Genomic DNA, 17,202 nt, shown 5'->3' with positions numbered 1-17,202 from the left:
TAATCTTGTCTGTCAGTTCATGCATCTTCCACGAGTGTCCCATTTTCAAGCTGTCAAGCGTATTCTTCGCTATCTTAAGGGCACTCTTGATCTTGGCCTATGGTTTACTAAATCCTCCTCTCCTCTCTCTCTCACGGCCTTCTCCGATGCTGACTGGGCAGGTTGTTCGTTAGACAGGCGCTCTACTGGAGGTTATTGCATTTATCTGGGCAATTCTCTTATTAGTTGGAGTGCTAAGAAGCAACTCACTGTTGCTCGTTCTTCCACCGAGGCTGAGTATCGTTCCCTTGCTAACACTGCCTCTGAAATCACTTGGATTTGTAAACTGCTTACTGATATTGGGTATTGTTTACCTTGCTCTCCTCACCTCTGGTGTGACAATATCTCTGCCCTGTCTCTTGCTAAGAATCCTGTTTTCCATGCTCACACCAAACATGTCGAGATCACTATCATTATATCCGTGAACAGGTTCTGGCTCAGCAGGTCTCTCTTCATTTCATATGCTCCCAGGACCAAGTTGCTGATATCTGTACTAAGTCTCTGTCCAAGCCCAGATTTCTGTTCCTCCGTGCCAAACTTCCACTTCGACCTCTCCAGTTTCGTTTGAGGGGGGATATTAAGGATACTATTGTAAATTCATCCTCAAGAGATAATACTTAGAGACTAAGTAAAACTGTTAGTTTGTTATAGGTTTGTTTTCTCTTAGTTAGAAAGTGTTGTGACTTGCTTTTGGCTCACAACTAGTATATATACTCATATTGTAAACTTATTCATTTGTGAAATACAAATATAATTTCCAAACAAACCTTACATAAGCTGCTCAAACTGATGTATAGGCCAACATACAGATTAGGTAGTCGAGCTTTTTGGATAATTTATAGAAGAGATGATAAGGAATAATTTTTGTGAAGGAAGTGTTTTTGTTTGATCACAGTAAGTTGGATTTTTAAGCTCCAAACATGACTGTAAGGTTTTCTGAGGATTTTCTGAGACTTTCTGTAATGAATGGACAGTTAGATCTTTCTGAGACTTTGATATGTTAAGGTAGAGAGAATAAGGAACAATTTTTATGAAGAAAGTATTTTGATATGAGTAAGAGAAAACGTAGTTTCGAAGCTCACAACAGACCTGACTGGTTGACAGACGAGTGCTGAGCAGTCACTGATTATACCTGAGTTTCTGAAGTTATACAGCTCCTATGGATCTCATATTTGGATATATTGTATTTAACGAGTTAACGAACAACTTTCTTGAAGACGGCTTTTTGATTTGAACTAAAGAAAATGGTAATTTGATCTGCAAAACAGATATGACGAATTTCTGGTTCTCGAAATTCTTTCTTTTGATAACTAGGAGAAAATGATGATGAGTTTGGTGTAGAGATTTGTTGGGTAAGCTCTTATGCATTTTCTGGGATTTGTATGTGATTTCTTTCTCAGGATTCTCGTTGAAAAATAGAGGGAGATTTGGTGGTGCTACACGGAGTTGGATAATGGTGCTTCACTAGAACTTGATAACACAAACATTCACATAAACACACAGTATTGGAGTGGTTCACCAAATTGATTATATCCACTGGGGTTTGCTTTCATTTGTATTTCACTATATATGAGAGACTTACAAATACACAGTATGAAAGATGACTTAAAGCGTTTACATTCTTTTTGGTAGTGTGTTCTTGCTGGTGTGGTGTTCTCCTTTTTTTTCCTCGTGTCCTTCTTCTAGTTCTTGCTCCTTCCTTTATAGGGATCGTATGAGATCTTCCTTCTCACAACATGTACAATCTAACTTGAGGATAAAAGCTTCCCAGTGTTCCAATAGAAAGACGCCAAGTAGTGGGCAAATTATTAGCCATAATATGTGTTCGAAGAGCAAGACAATTCGTTAAACTAATCATTAATAATGAAATATGTTCCAATAGCAAAGCAACATGTGTTAAGCTAATCATGAACAAAAAAATATCATGTAAGGTGGATGCATGTCTAAGGCCACGTTAAGGTTTATCTTATGGTAAGCTTGTTGGAACAAAACATATGGTAACTCTACAAATTGGTGGGATATCCAGATGATGGTGAATTAAAAGCTCCAAAACCCATGGTTATAATCACACCTCAAACTAAAACCAAAAGAGTAGCAAAGTATTGGTGAAACATATATGTATTTGTTAACTAATGAAAAAAAAAAGAACTTGGTTTATCAAACTTTAGCGTAAAACACAAATTAAAAGTACTTTGACACTTTGACACTTATATATATATATATATATATATATATATATATATATATATATATATATATATATATATGTCCACTTTTTAAAATACGGAGTATTACACTTGCACATGCCTCTTATATAAAGTTGTTTTAGTTCACGATCAAGCTTAACATACACGACATTGTTCTCCTTTTAACTCCAAACATGAACTTTCCGCTCCTAAAAACTTAGGCTCCAAATCATTTCAATTGTTGCCTAATTTTTTAGGGAGGAAAGCTCATATTTGAATCCAAAAGTAGAAAATGTTGTTGATGTTAGACCTGAATCGTGAAAAGATTGTAACACTCTATAACAAATATACTCATAATTTTGAGTTTGTTTTTGTATTGCAGTCAATATTGTAATGAATATGCTATTGCGTTTCCACCCAAGTGTCCCACGTTCAAAATTCTCTCCTCATAAATTATTTCAAAAAAAGGTAACAAATTGAAATTTGAATACAAGTTAAGGTGACAAATAAAAAATTTGCCTTCTCCTCTATTCTGCAACTGGACCATCAACATCTAGGCTACATTTATAGACCCAGAAAGGCCTTATTAACTTATCTGAATACCCTGAACACATTCTTAACTTTTAGGGAACTTTAACGAAAAACTCGTGGTACTGTTCATTTTAACGAAAAATCATATTTTTACACTAAAAAGTTAATCCTGGTACTATTCACTTAACCCTTTATTTTGTCCTTATTGTTAAAACTCAAAGTTTTCAAGCTATTTTCATTAGTTTTTCTCAAATTTTAGTAGTGGGATCTCCATCCAGTGGTGGTTCGTGAACATATCTATAAACATTTTGTAAGAATAAGTAGATATATTCAAATCTGGCATTTCGTGAACATATCTATAAACATTTCGTGAACATATCTCCATTTGCCAAAGATATATTCAAATCTGGCATGCCAGTCCCCTGCCCACTACCAAAAGCCAAAGCTAATGTACAATTACAATTAATTATTTAAATGTGTATTATATAGAAGGAAAGGGTCCAAAACAAGTACAATGGTGCGCAAAGAGATAAAGGGAGTATGCGGAAATCATTTCTCCATATTTATCACCTTCCTTCTCCTCTAATGCCAGCTAGCAGTGATTGAGTGACGTTTACAGGAGAAGGCGCAGGGTCAATCCAGGGAGTGTTAGCGCCACTTGCATTGCTGCCTCCCGGCTGATAGTTGAGGTGAACATTACTATCCTTGGATGCAGTTGATGGGGTATCATCCCCCACTAAAAATCGACTTGTTGACACCGTTGTTACATCTTTAAAATCATAGTCTGTCAAATAGCTTGGCTTCGACATGACAGTGCCTATGTCAATGTCTCCAGAGAGCATTGCAACCACGCGTGACATAGATGGCCTCGCCATCGGTGATCCCTGCGTGCACATGAGAGCTGCTCTTATCAATCTAGTTGCTTTAGTTTCATCAAACTCTATCAATCTCGGATCCACCAGCCCCAAAGTTTGGTCATTTTCATGTAGAGTCCATACCTGAAAAACATTATGCCACGGTCATAGGAAAGTATAAATAAGTTTTTCACAACAATGCCAAAATGAAGCTAGGCGAATGCAATTCCTACCCATTCAAGAAGATAAATCTTTTCTGAATCCAAGTTATTGTAAGAGTTTGGTCTCCCGCTGAGGATCTCCAAAACAACGACTCCAAAACCAAACACATCGGCCTTCTCTGTCAAATGTCCAAACAATGCATACTCCGGTGCCAAATAGCCTCTGCAATGCAAGATAATCAAAATGGTTGCACAATGTTGCTTGAGATCATTAAAGGCATTATTAACATGATGTGTTAAAATTTCATGCAAGTATAAATGTGTGGCCGTAATGTATATATCCTCTGGAAAAACAATAAAGGATGGCTAACATTGTCCCTGCAACCCGGGTGCTGATGTGGGTTTTCTCGTCATCATAAAGCTTTGCCAATCCAAAATCTGATATTTTTGGGGAGAGTTCTGCACTGAGCAAAATATTACTCGCTTTGACATCTCGATGTACAATCCTTGGCCTTGACTCCTCATGAAGGTAAGCAAGTCCTCTTGCTGTTCCCAACAATATATTGAATCGAGTAGGCCAGTCAAGGTGCAAGTTACTTGTTCCTGAAATATGAGTGAACACATCCAATCAAAAACATTTCTTAACAATTTTAGAGTGCTTGAAACTGCAGACAATGCCGTTTCTATGCAACCTAAAAGTAGATAGGTTTGTACCAAAAAGTGCCTGATCAAGGCTCTTGTTTTCAAGATACTCATAAACCAAAATGCGGTGGCTGCCTTCAATGCAGCATCCATACAATTTCACTAGATTCCGATGTTGCACAACAGATATGGTAGCAATTTCAGATACAAATTGACTCTTCCCTTGGTGAGATGCTACTGAAAGTTGCTTCACAGCCACTACTCTCCCATCAGAAAGTGTACCCTACAATGTACATAGAAACACAATTTATTGACATGAAGGGAAAGAAAAAAGAAGCTTTATTTTCTTCTCTTGCTCGCTCGTTTGCTCTCTCTCCCTTTCTCTTGTCATTACTTCAAGGACATGATACTGATGTAATACGGATTTCACCTTGTAAACAGGGCCATATCCTCCCTCTCCTAACTTATTTGAAGGATTAAAATCTTCGGTTGCAGCTCTCAACTCAGAATAACTGAAAGTATTTGGTCGAGGGCCTAATCCTAGAATATCTGCACATTCACGAAACATTGTGACATAAGTTTTACTTTCGTGAAAGCATTCCTACTTCTGTGTGTTAATGTCAAAGCAGAGAAACCTGAATTGGATACCACTAATAATATGGTCGTTTACCTTCGTCGTCCTCTTTTTCTGATTTTTTCCTTCTCGTATATAGAATCGCAAATATTAATAGCAAGCTCACAACTCCAACAGGAACTGCAATACCAACTATCAACCCAGTTCTGCTCTTCTTTCCTGAAGTAGTTGGTGGAATCCCTGAAACTGTTGGTGTAAAATCTGAGCAATAAAACAGACGAATTCTTCAGTGTCAATTAGCAGTAGAAAAATACATTTAAACCATTCATAGGAAATCTCTACTAGTTAACACAAATTATACCTGAAGCAGCATGGATGGCTGCTATTAGTGAGCCGTAATCACCTTGATTGGGTATGCAACAAGTCCCTTTACCAGCCCAGAACAAATGAATTTCAAGATAATTCTCTGACACGTTAACATTGAATCTTTTCATAATTCCTACGTTAACCCCACCTGCCTCCTTGGATATGTCAAAGTCCTTTATCCTGCGGGTACCCTAGCAACCAAATGAAGAGCTAGGTAATAAGTCTAGTCTCCTTTAAATCATGGAAGACTTTGGATGCGGTCTCTAACTACCAATGTTTTTTTACTGAAACCTTGATGATTTTTTGTTTTTGATTAAAGTAGCTTAAACTATCGAAAACCTACCCAATGAGTCTTTACTTCAAATAAGTTAGAATTTTTATTTTTTATTTTCCATAAGCAGCCGTACCTGAATATAGATATCAAATACACGCCGTCCTAGACTTTCCCAAGTTTGCTGAATGCGCCTATCAAAAACCGTCTCTGCAAAGTGCAATGTTACAGTGTAAGGTCCATTCTCAAGACCCAGGCCATAGTATCTCAGTGATCCTGGGGACAATCTTGAAGTCTGGAAAAGCTCTGGGGTCACATCTGTTCCGGTGACTTGTGCAAGGGTATTTACCAGAAACGGTCGGTTCACTCCGTCAGAAAACATACCGACATTGCTGACGGCCCATTGCTTTATACTGGTTACATTGAATGTTGCTGGACCAAGATCTGAGTCTTCAGCCTCATACAATATGCCATCACGTCCCATCATTTGCGGTCCACCACAGTTGATTGAGAAGTTTGCATCTGTAAGTTTCATGTAATACCATAATCTACCCATGATTAGCGATGAAACTTCAAATTGAAGACTCATACTAATGTTTTTGAGTCACATATTTCTGACCAGTTATGCTTATTACTGAACTTATGAAAACATGCTTGCTATCTAGATCCATGTGTATACATAACTAGAGAAGCAATGCCTTTTCCTCTAACATGACATTGCGTTAAAACAATAAATGTTGGGTGACATAAAAGCAAATTACATCGTGGGGTATTTCGATTGCATGGAAAGTTTCTCTGGAGGCAATTCAATCCAGGAAGAGTACTGCGAACACAAAGAACAATTATTAGTTATCTAGATAGAAACATATAGTGGAAGAGTAGTGATAGTATTGCTTGTCTAAAAACCGGCAACAGAAACTTCAACTCACGTTATGTCTTTTTTGTCAAATGTGAAGTTGTTGACCACTAAGTTCCTGCATAAAATCATTAATCAATTAACATGTGAAGAAATATATCTCTGTCAAATGAAAATTCCACGTACAAGATCAAAACTTAATAGGCAAGTAGTGTGAGAACGAATCGCAGTGCTATTTTTTGTCCGAACATATTCTGGGTATTTAAACTGTAAAATGAAGATGAAAGATAAAAGGAGACGTACAGTTGCGATGTTGTGATCACCCACTGGGGAAAGCTTCCTGATAAATAATTGTAAGACAAATCTCTGCAAATAACAAAATAGAATCAGAAGACACAAAATGCATGAAAGTTATAAGAACTTGTGTAAGATAAAGGATTAGAATGCTTACAAAATGCACAAACACATACATGCACGTGCACACGCACGTACAAAGTTCTAGTTTCAGTGTCAGTAGACTCAGTACATTCTATAGGACTACTTTTTAGAAACGAGGACTTACATAGTCTGAAGTCGATTGCTCTTTTGGCTCGGAAGAGGTCCAGACAGACTATTGTTTCCAAGAAACCTGGCCATTTCGATTATGGTAGAAGGCACCCAGAAAAGAAAAAGAGATGAGCAAGAAAAAGGTCAGATGTGCACAAAATCTATAAGGATTAGTCCAGATCTTCAATCAAAGTAGGGAATGTTAAAGATTTGATAACTTATGTATGATGAGGCAAGCAAAATATAATAATGACGGGGATTACAAGGATGTAAGAGAACTCATGGTGAACAAAGAACTTGGGAGTTGGCCTGTCAAATTGTTGAAACTCAGATCCCTGCAACACCAACGATAAGTTGAGAGGAGCAATCAGAATGAAAGAAAACTAATTGGCCTCGTTGGGACTCACGCTTATATGCGCTGGTACGTACAGTATCTGTAGACTTTGATATTCTCCAATATCAGATGGGATGATACCAGTGATTAATGCGTTTCGTAGTTTTCTGTTATTCACATCAAATTTGATAAAAAGTAGATGGAGTAAGATATCAAAATTCAAAAGGAAAAAGTTGGATGAAAGTATATGGATCGACAAGAATCTTCACTTACAACTCAGTCAAGTTCTTCATATTTTTTATGAAATCAAGAGAGGAGCTCCCATCGTATATATCACTGATTTGCCTACATAATTATATGCAAAATAACTGAAATCCCGTCTTCAGAGAAAGAGAAAGAATTACAATTTATGAAACATTTATACTTACAGAGACTTCAATGAGGTCAATTGAGAAAAGCCGGTTGGTATTGGCCCTTCGAAAGAGTTCCCTTGAAATCGCCTACAGAAACATATAAGAAGCTTGTGAACAAATTATCCATCTCAGGTCTGCTTTCATAAACTGCATAAGATCAAAATTTTCTGTGCTTACAAAGAAGTGAGTTGTGTCCAATTCCCTATGAAATCAGGTATCTTTCCTGAGAAAAGACTGTCCGATGCCCAACTAAAATTCAAAAAGTTGACTTATAATAAGCTCATCCAAGAAAAGCAATCTCAAAGTACTAGATAAACAAACAAATCTAAAATACGATTTAAGAGCCGTTCTGTTGATAAGGTTGTTAGTAGTCATAAGCCGTCCTACCTACAAAGTACAAGCCGTCCTATAAGCCGTCCTACCTACAAAGTATAAGCCGTTCTATAAGCCGTCCTACCCACAAAGTATAAGCCGTCCTATAAGCCGTCCTACCTACACACTTGTATCCCTTAATTTAGCGTGATTTGATCTTGATACTTGAAGTCATGTATATATAAATCCTTGTAACCTTGTAGAGAAGAATAATGAGAATCCAAAAGTTTACATGGTATTGAGCCTCTGATCCTCCTTTTTTTTTTCATGGCTTCCGCAACTTCATCTTCCACCTTTTCCATCCCCAATATCTCTACCCTCGTTTCCGTTAAGCTTTCTGAAACCAACTATCTTCCTTGGGAAAGTCAGGTTAAGCCTTTTCTGATTGGCCAAAATCTTTGGCGTTTTGTTGATGGAACTCACCCCTGTCCTCCTCTCTTTCTCACCACCCCTGCGCCTGCTGCCTCCCCCACTGCTTCTGTTGATTCTGATGTTACTTCTACGGTGGTTCCTCCTGTGGTCACTACGACTCCTAATCCCGAGTACCTTGTGTGGTACCAGACTGATCAGACACTTGTGAGCCTGCTACGTGCTACGCTTACTGAGCCCGTTCTTTCTTTGACTGTTGGGCTGTCCACTTCTCGTGAGATATGAGAGCATCTTCGTCAGAATTTTTCTCAACAATCCCTTGCCAATTCTACCCATCATCGGTTTCAGTTGCTTTCTCTTCAGAAAGGGAACCAAACAATTGCAGAATACTTGGGTCTGGCCAAGCATTTGGCAGATCAATTGGCCTCCATTGGTCAACCTGTTCAGAATGATGATTTGGTTACGTATGTGCTTAACGGCTTGGGGCCTGAATATGAAATGCTTGTCTTGGCCCTGACCAATTTTCCACCTCTGCCATCCTTTAATGATCTGCGTACCCGTCTCCTAGTCTTTGAGTCCAAGCACGCCATGAAACAGGTTGCTGCATCATCTCATTCTGCTTTCTATTCTGCCCGTCATACGGTTGGTGGTTCGTCTAATGGACGCGGTGGTCACTCTTCTTCTCGCCCCAATGGTGCTTCTGGTGGCAATCGGTTTCCCCGTACCCCTAGTGGTGGCCGATCGAATCAACATGGAGGTGTTGGGCGATATGGTCAACGTGGTGCTGTACAACAACGCCTTGGTATTCTTGGACCTGCTCCTGTCAATCGTGGTCCTCAGTGTTGGGCCTGCAACCAATTTGGTCACATTGCTGCATTGTGTCCTCAAGCTACTCGTTCAAATGATGATATCTCTCGTGCCTTTGCTGGTATGCATCTTGCTTCTCCCTCTGATCCAACATGGTATCCCGATACTGGGGCTACTCATCATATGACGAGTGATGCTCGAACAATGACTTTGGCTACTGGGTATGGTTCTCATGACAAGGTGGTTGTTGGTAGTGGTGAGGCCCTCCCTATTGCGCACACTGGTAATATTTCATTTGAGTCTGGGTCGTTTATTTTTCGATTATCCCAAGTTTTACATGTTCCAGCAATTAAAAAGAATTTATTGTCGGTTGCTAAGTTTACACGTGATAATCTTGTTAGTTTAACGTTCTTTCCTTGGGGTTTTGTCATCCGTGATTTAAAAACCGGTGTTGTTCTTTTTCAGGGCCCATGTGAGGATGACCTTTATCCCATTAAGCTTGGTCTTGCCTCTAGGAATTGGTCAGCTCCCAAACGTGCTTTTGTTTCTGTTTTAGCGTCGTCATCACTTTGGCATCGTCGTCTTGGGCATCCATCTCGTCAAGTTCTTAGTGTATTAGCCTCTAGTGATGTATTAGGCTCGTCCTTTTCAGTTTCAAATAAAAATTTTTGTAATCATTGTGCGTTGGCTAAATCCCATCGTCTGTCATTTCATTCTTCTGAACATTATGCTAAGTCTCCTTTTGAATTAATTCATTCTGATGTTTGGATGTCGCCTATTTTGTCAGTCTCCGATTTTCGTTATTATGTCTTGTTTACCGATGACTACACACGGTATACATGGATTTATCCTATGCGTAATAAGTCAGAGGTTTTTACTCACTTTAATATTTTTCTCACTCTTATTTATAATCAATTTTCGACCATGGTTAAAATCTTCCAAAGTGATGGGGGTAAGTAGTATGATAATTTATCGTTTCGGACCTTGTGTGCGCAAAAAGGGATTCACCACAGATTTTCTTGTCCGCATACCCCGCAGCAAAACGGCCTTGCTGAACGCAAACACCGTCATATTTCTGAAATGGGACGCACATTGTTACTTGCTGCCAATCTTCCTCCTACATTTTGGGCTGAGGCACTTTGCACCGCTGTTTATGTTTTGAATCGGTTACCCTCTCATGTTCTTAAGTGGGCCTCTTCATTCCAAATGCTATTTGGACGGTCTCCAGATTATATGGCTTTCCGAACTTTTGGTTGTGCTTGCTTTCCGTATCTTGGTGATTATATGACTAATAAACTACAACCTAGATCTTTGGCTTGTGTTTTTCTTGGCTACAGTGACCAATACAAGGGTTATCGATGTCTTCACCCTCCGACTGGCCGAGTATATCTCTCTCGTCATGTTATTTTTAATGAGGACTCCTATCCTTATGGTGCTCTTGCTGCTTCTTCCACGATGCCACCATCAGACTTTGCATTTGTGCCAATTATTCATGCACCTTACTCGCTGCCCTCTGAGACGCAAACTCTGCCTACACCGCCATCTACTAGTTCTCTGCAACCACCTGTTGCTCCTCTCTCTGCAGCAGCTGCTTCAGATTCTGGTACTGGACAAGGTGTTGTGCCTCCCTCTGGTCCTGGCGTCATAGCTCCACCTGCATCTGGTAGCTTACTCCCGTCAGCTAGCGAGCCATCTCACGTTATTGTTACTGCCCCAGTTCCATATATTGGACCTCAAACTCGCTCCAAATCGGGTATCTTTAAACCCAAAGCTCGGTCTTACTTTGCATCGCGCCATCCCATTCCTCACGCCTTCATTGCTTTGGTTGGGGAAGATTCTGAACCTACATGTTATAGCCAAGCATCTAAGTCCCCTGAATGGAGACAGGCGATGTCAGATGAATTCAATGCTCTATTAAAACAACGTACGTGGTCTTTGGTTCCTCCGATTCCTCGTGCCAACATCGTCGGTTGTAAATGGGTGTTTAAGTTGAAACAGAATTCGGATGGCTCGATTGAACGTCATAAGGCGCGTCTTGTCGCCAAGGGGTTTCACCAACAAGCCGGTGTTGATTATTCAGAAACTTTTAGTCCCGTGGTTAAACCTACGACGATTCGCACAGTTTTGAGTTTAGCAGTGCACTTTGGGTGGCCTCTTCATCAACTTGATATGAAGAATGCTTTTCTTCATGGCTCTCTTATGGAGGAGGTTTATATGCAGCAGCCGCCAGGTTTCGTTGATCCCACTCGCCCTAATTATGTGTGTAAATTGCACAAGGCACTCTATGGTCTTAAACAAGCACCACGTGCTTGGTTTCAACGCCTCAGTGCTTTCCTTGTCCATTCTGGCTTTGTTCAAAGTAGGGCGGATAGCTCTATGTTCACTTTTCATCAGGGTTCTACAATTTTGATTTTTCTTCTCTATGTTGATGACATAGTGTTGACGGGTAATGCTTCTTCTCCACTTCAAACCTTTATTGCAGTTTTGGGTAAGGAGTTTGAACTTAAAGACCTTGGGCGTTTACACTATTTCTTGGGTGTCGAAGTCTCCCATCTATCTTCTGGCCTCCGGTTGACACAAAACAAATATACTCTTGATATTTTGAAACGTAGTAATATGCTTGAGTGTAAACCATGCCCTACTCCAGTTGCTGCCAAGACTTCTTTATCTGCTACCTCAGGTTCACCTCTTCCAGATGCATCCCTTTATAGACAAATTGTGGGCTCACTTCAGTATCTCACGTTAACGCGTCCTGACATCTCCTTTGCGGTGCAAACTGTCGCTCAATTTATGGGACGTCCTACCACTGACCATATGGATGCTGTTAAACGTATCTTGCGATATCTTAAAGCGACTTTGGGCATGGGAATTACGTTCACACCCTCTGCTCAACCATTTCAGCTTGCTGCCTATTCGGATGCGGATTGGGCGGGGTGTCCAGACACCCGCCGTTCTACAACTGGTTTTTGTGTTTACTTGGGGAATAATTTAATTTCTTGGTGTGCCAAGAAGCAACGGACAGTGTCTCGCTCTAGTGCTGAAGCGGAGTATAGGGCTCTTGCCTTTGCTTGTGCCGATACCATTTGGATCCTCAGTTTACTACATGAACTACGGGTGCCTGTTCGTCTTCCTGTTTTGATGCATTGTGACAACTTAAGTGCAACGTACATGGCTGCTAACCCCGTGTTTCATGCTCGCACTAAGCATATTGCCCTTGACTATCATTTCGTTCGTGAACGAGTTGCTTCTGGTACTCATCGAGTTCAGTTTCTGCCTTCCACATTGCAGCTTGCAGATGTCTTTACGAAGGGGCTGTCTACGGCGCGTTTTCGATCTCTGTGTTCAAACTTTGTCTCCTCCCCGGAGTCAAGTTTGCGGGGGGATGTTGATAAGGTTGTTAGTAGTCATAAGTCGTCCTACCTACAAAGTACAAGCCGTCCTATAAGCCGTCCTACCTACAAAGTATAAGCCGTCCTACCCACAAAGTATAAGCCGTCCTACCTACACACTTGTATCCCTTAATTTAGGGTGATTTGATCTTGATACTTGAAGTCATGTATATATAAATCCTTGTAACCTTGTAGAGAAGAATAATGAGAATCCAAAAGTTTACACGTTCTTACAAGATTTGCGTACTGGTGAGCTTGGCAAATGTTGAAGGAATTTCACCACTGAGTCCACAGCTGTCCATGTAACTGTGAAAATCTTAAGGCAACTGATTAATACCCATTTTATACGATAAGGTGCAATTTTTGCTTATGCACAAGGAACTAACATGTAATTCAAATTTGATGATTTAACGAACCACTTACATTTGCTGGAGCTTGACTAAATTACCAAGTTCTGGAGGGAGTGTTCCGGAGAAATTATTTGATCCGATGGCCCTACAAGTCATGTTGAATAGGCAAACAATTACTTGAAAGCAATTATTGAAGAGTGATAGAAGGTTCTGCATCTAATGTTTATGACACAAAATTTTACTGAACGCTTTCTCATTTTTCTTGGCTTACAGCATATTTAGCTCCGTAAGATTTCCAAGCTCCTTGGGGATGGGCCCAGAGAATGAATTGTGGCCAATTGACCTGAATGGAGATATCAGTTCACTAAAGATAAGCACCATTACATTACAAGAAACTAGTACTGCATTATTCAATAAAATCATAATGGTTTTGTGTAGATTACGGTGTAAATAATAGAGAAAAGGTGTAAAGAACATAACTGTAGATTATGATATTCAAAATGAAGTATACAAATTGCGAGACTCTCATCAGAAGTATGAGTACTTAAACAAATTTTCTGTCACTACTTACAATATAATCAATGCAGACATATTGCCAATGAATGCCGGTAGGGGACCTTTGAAATAATTCATATCAATTTTCCTACAGAAATTGAAACAAAATGTAATCCTTAATCTTACGACATCACTATATTTTTTATTTCCAATTGATAATTTTGATGAACCAAAAACAGAGAAGGGAGTTGGAAAAAATTCATACAAAACTGCGAGATATCTTAGATCCAAGAATTCTTCTGGAAACACCCCTCGTTTGTACAGAGCATGCACTCTCCTGGAAAGCAAAAAGATTGAACATTTAGAACTTTATAAAATGGAGTGGCACAGTCAAATTATTGACTAATATATATAGGTATAGCTAGCGAAAAATCAGCATTGGCATAGAAATCTTGTTCATAAAGAGAGAGTAGTTTAACATACAGTTTGGTGATGTGGCATGTAGTACCGTTGTCGTAAGTACAGTCGCAAGCGATGGCTGGGTTGTTATCGGGGATCTCAAATTCGGTGCCGTTGATGGCGGTTCCACTGCAGGGTTCTCCACTGATATTCCACAGCCCCGGCACTGCTTGTGTGTCCCATTGTTCAAATATTGAGTTCAACGCCCTCACTGCATTCTCAGTTAATTCAGTCCTTGTGTGTATTAGATTATATCACATCATAATTTGACTTGTGTTACCACTTACCAGACCATCTTGAATCAAATGAGAGATCAAATTGATTATTACAAAGGAAAGTTACCCTTAATTTTTGGATGTTTTGTATATGGGAAGAAAAAGGGCTTTACAATAATTTCTTCGAAACTTCATTTCATATTGTCGAAGAACACTTAAAATGTCATTTTGTTGAGGGAAAGAAGCCCAGTTCCTGGTCAAAAACACTTATATGGGGCAAAGTGTGTATGAGTATAGGGGGAGAGAGAGAGAGAGAGAGAGAGAGAGAGAGAGAGAGAGAGAGAGAGAGAGAGAGAGAGAGAGAGAGAACCTTCAGATGGATCAGTGGTAGCATTTTGAGCAAAGGACAGCTGAAACCAGAAACAGCTGAGGAAGCAGAGTAATAGTATCCTCATCATCAATTTCATCTTCATATTGTACATGTGCAGAACTTGCTCTCCTCGACGGAGTGAAATTAAACGGCCGACACTTCTATACAAAAGATGCGCTCCAAATCCTTGGGCTGTTGAACAGAATTCAACGACACTGGAATGGATGGTACAAAGTCCTCCAGCCTTCGTACTTTTGGAGAACTTCCAGCTATCAAGGAAACCGTGAAGTAAAAGAAGAAAAGGTAGACGACTCCTACTAAGAACCTAACAGAACAAGCAATGCCCCATGCCTTTCTTGGTTGGACCAGCCCAACCAGTGACTTCCGTCTTCGTGAATTGGGAGAGCAGAACAAGTCTCTCTTCTTTTTCTTATTACGGGCGACCCGTTTTCTCTCCCACTGACTGAATCATGCATGTAAAAACAAGACCACTAGATGTTAGTCATATATCGACCATTTATATGTGCACATATTGCTGTCCAAGGTTCTAAGGCTTTGATCATATTACTTGAATTGTATATTATAATATTACAGATTGACCTGCTTTAATGACTTAGTCTTGAAATGTTTACCTACGGTTCTTGTTGAAAATATCAACGGATTGACTAGTGGATTAACATTTTTGCTCAGCAGATGGTCAAATCTTGTAATTATGGAGATGGATTAACGTTTTTTTTTTTGTTAGTTAGTGATTTTGATACGGCATATAACGAGAATATCATTGTGAGAATATTTAAACAAATTACATTATTATGTGTGGCAAAATACATGACATACTATGCGATTTAACTTAAAACATTGGAACATTTGCATCTATGTCGTAAGTTTGTCCGGTCAAAGAATACCATATCATTGATAATTTTGTGTATAAAATATATCGTGACAGTACAATAAAGTTTAGAAAAGTAGACGTGGACATTTTCAAAGGAAAAATAAGGTGAGACTTTTTCAATATTTGTGGCTGCACTGAAAATTCGATCGGGATGAAAAATTTGTCTGAGTTCAATGATGTACGAGAAAGTTAAAAGAAGAAATGTTAAGGAGATTTTCAAAGGTGAGACTTTTTATACTCTTTGCCGTCTTAAGATGCAATATTTTTTTTCTTCTTTTGCAGCCTTATGGACTCTTTGCTGTCTTAAGGTGCAATATTTTATAATACTGACACAAGAATTGACGTTAAACCATAAGGTATGAAGTGGTAGAGAGGTCCATAAAACCTATTTGAGAGGGTCTCCCAAGCATTATCCTTTCTTATACTTACCAAATCCAAGTTTTTTCTTCTTCTCTTGAAGTCCACAAACAATGCAATTTTATAGTTTTTAACTAGAAAATGTATGCGCTTTGCTGCAGGCATTTAATGTATTAGTCGTAACAGGCATGAATAGTTTCCACACAAAGGAACTAAAAAGATTTGGTACCTGAGAACTAATGAAGTCAAACTTTGCTTGCTATATATGGATATGCATGCTATAAGAAACATTCATTTGTAGATTGTATTGTGTCATCAATATCATAATTCCAAGTAATCAGCCTACTACATGGAAGAAAAACACAAAAAAGGAAAAGTAAAAAAGTAGAAGACATAATACTTGAGCACTTGGCAGAAATAATAAGTTTCTTAAAAAATTGCTACACCATCTTACAAATTCAATCGTTAAACGTCATACTGCAACCCAAGACAAAGATTAAGTATTTTACAAATCAAAACGAAGTGCTGCTATAATCCGCAACAGCTATGAATCATTTTCACATAATGATACTCAAATTGAACGGCACATCGAATAACCAGCAACCAAAACAAAATATGCCATGTGCTAACACGAAACTAAAACAAAAGGAGGATTAAAAAACGAAAATTTTCCATAAGGCATCAATTGACAAAATGCTTCTTAATGTGGTTTTCCGAGAACTGAATGCAACTCCAAAACAACTTAGAAAACACCTTAGAAATCTTTATTACCCCAATCTTACTAAACGGAAGCATAAATGGACAGGATAGCTCCCTAATTTTGTAATAGAAACTCTAACAAAGAATATCAAGCTCCAAAGGCCCTGACTTTTCCTTGGCATAAATCTGTACATTGCAAGTTTAATTCCAACGAAACAAATACGCGTGTGAAGTAAAAGGCATCAACGCTATATGTACTGCTTTACAATTATCTCAAGTTGCTGACGTAATGCCTAAAATATTCAAGACTCAAAGATTTTCATATATATAGAACACCTCACCTAAACAATAACTGAGGTTGCGGTATTTGAATCAAGCTAGCAGGCAGATGCTTTGCTAGGCCTTCTTCAATATCATCTCATATTCATTTTTCCTTTATGATACAATAAATTGTTCAAATTTAGACGTAAATAAGAGAATTCGCCACACTCTACTATCACAGTAGTTAGTCTTGAACAATAATGCAAGCCTGGTTGCAAAAACCACCTCAACGAGCCATACAAATAAAATGTCAAACCCCTAATAAAAAAATTAACCGAGATGCGAGCTTTCTATGAAACTCAGATGACAAATTAAAAAAAATAGAGTTGAACAG

The 17,202-nt window shown here is 38.9% G+C and overlaps 1 protein-coding gene across 1 annotated transcript; it reads right to left on the bottom strand.

The window, feature by feature from the left end:
- Positions 1-3,153: 3,153 nt before the first annotated feature.
- Positions 3,154-15,066, bottom strand: LOC137726500 (probable LRR receptor-like serine/threonine-protein kinase At1g56130). Its single transcript, XM_068465434.1, has 24 exons — positions 14,600-15,066; positions 14,039-14,225; positions 13,821-13,892; positions 13,632-13,703; positions 13,332-13,403; positions 13,134-13,205; positions 12,945-13,016; positions 7,951-8,022; positions 7,789-7,860; positions 7,634-7,705; positions 7,456-7,527; positions 7,290-7,361; positions 7,043-7,108; positions 6,784-6,846; positions 6,554-6,598; positions 6,386-6,447; positions 5,761-6,146; positions 5,349-5,544; positions 5,084-5,248; positions 4,844-4,962; positions 4,486-4,696; positions 4,143-4,374; positions 3,844-3,994; positions 3,154-3,754 (listed from the first exon to the last, which is right to left on the bottom strand). Exons 1-24 carry the CDS (start codon positions 14,709-14,711, stop codon positions 3,323-3,325), a joined length of 3,147 nt encoding a protein of 1,048 aa, XP_068321535.1. The 5' UTR covers positions 14,712-15,066; the 3' UTR covers positions 3,154-3,322.
- Positions 15,067-17,202: the final 2,136 nt, after the last annotated feature.

Source organism: Pyrus communis, chromosome 2 (assembly GCF_963583255.1).
Source record: "Pyrus communis chromosome 2, drPyrComm1.1, whole genome shotgun sequence".
In the NCBI taxonomy this organism is placed as follows: domain Eukaryota; kingdom Viridiplantae; phylum Streptophyta; class Magnoliopsida; order Rosales; family Rosaceae; genus Pyrus; species Pyrus communis.
Note: the sequence above shows the minus strand (reverse complement) of the source record. Positions and strands in the feature narration are given on the sequence as shown.

Bases quoted from the DNA above. Each gene is read 5' to 3' on its own strand.
- LOC137726500 (XM_068465434.1), bottom strand. From the start codon at position 14,711: ATGTACAATATGAAGATGAAATTGATGATGAGGATACTATTACTCTGC. The intron at 14,226-14,599 runs GTTCTCTCTCTC...CTGAGAATGCAG, and splicing joins TACCACTGATCCATCTGAAG to TGAGGGCGTTGAACTCAATA. The intron at 6,847-7,042 runs GTAAGTCCTCGT...TGTTATTTGCAG, and splicing joins AGCAATCGACTTCAGACTAT to AGATTTGTCTTACAATTATT.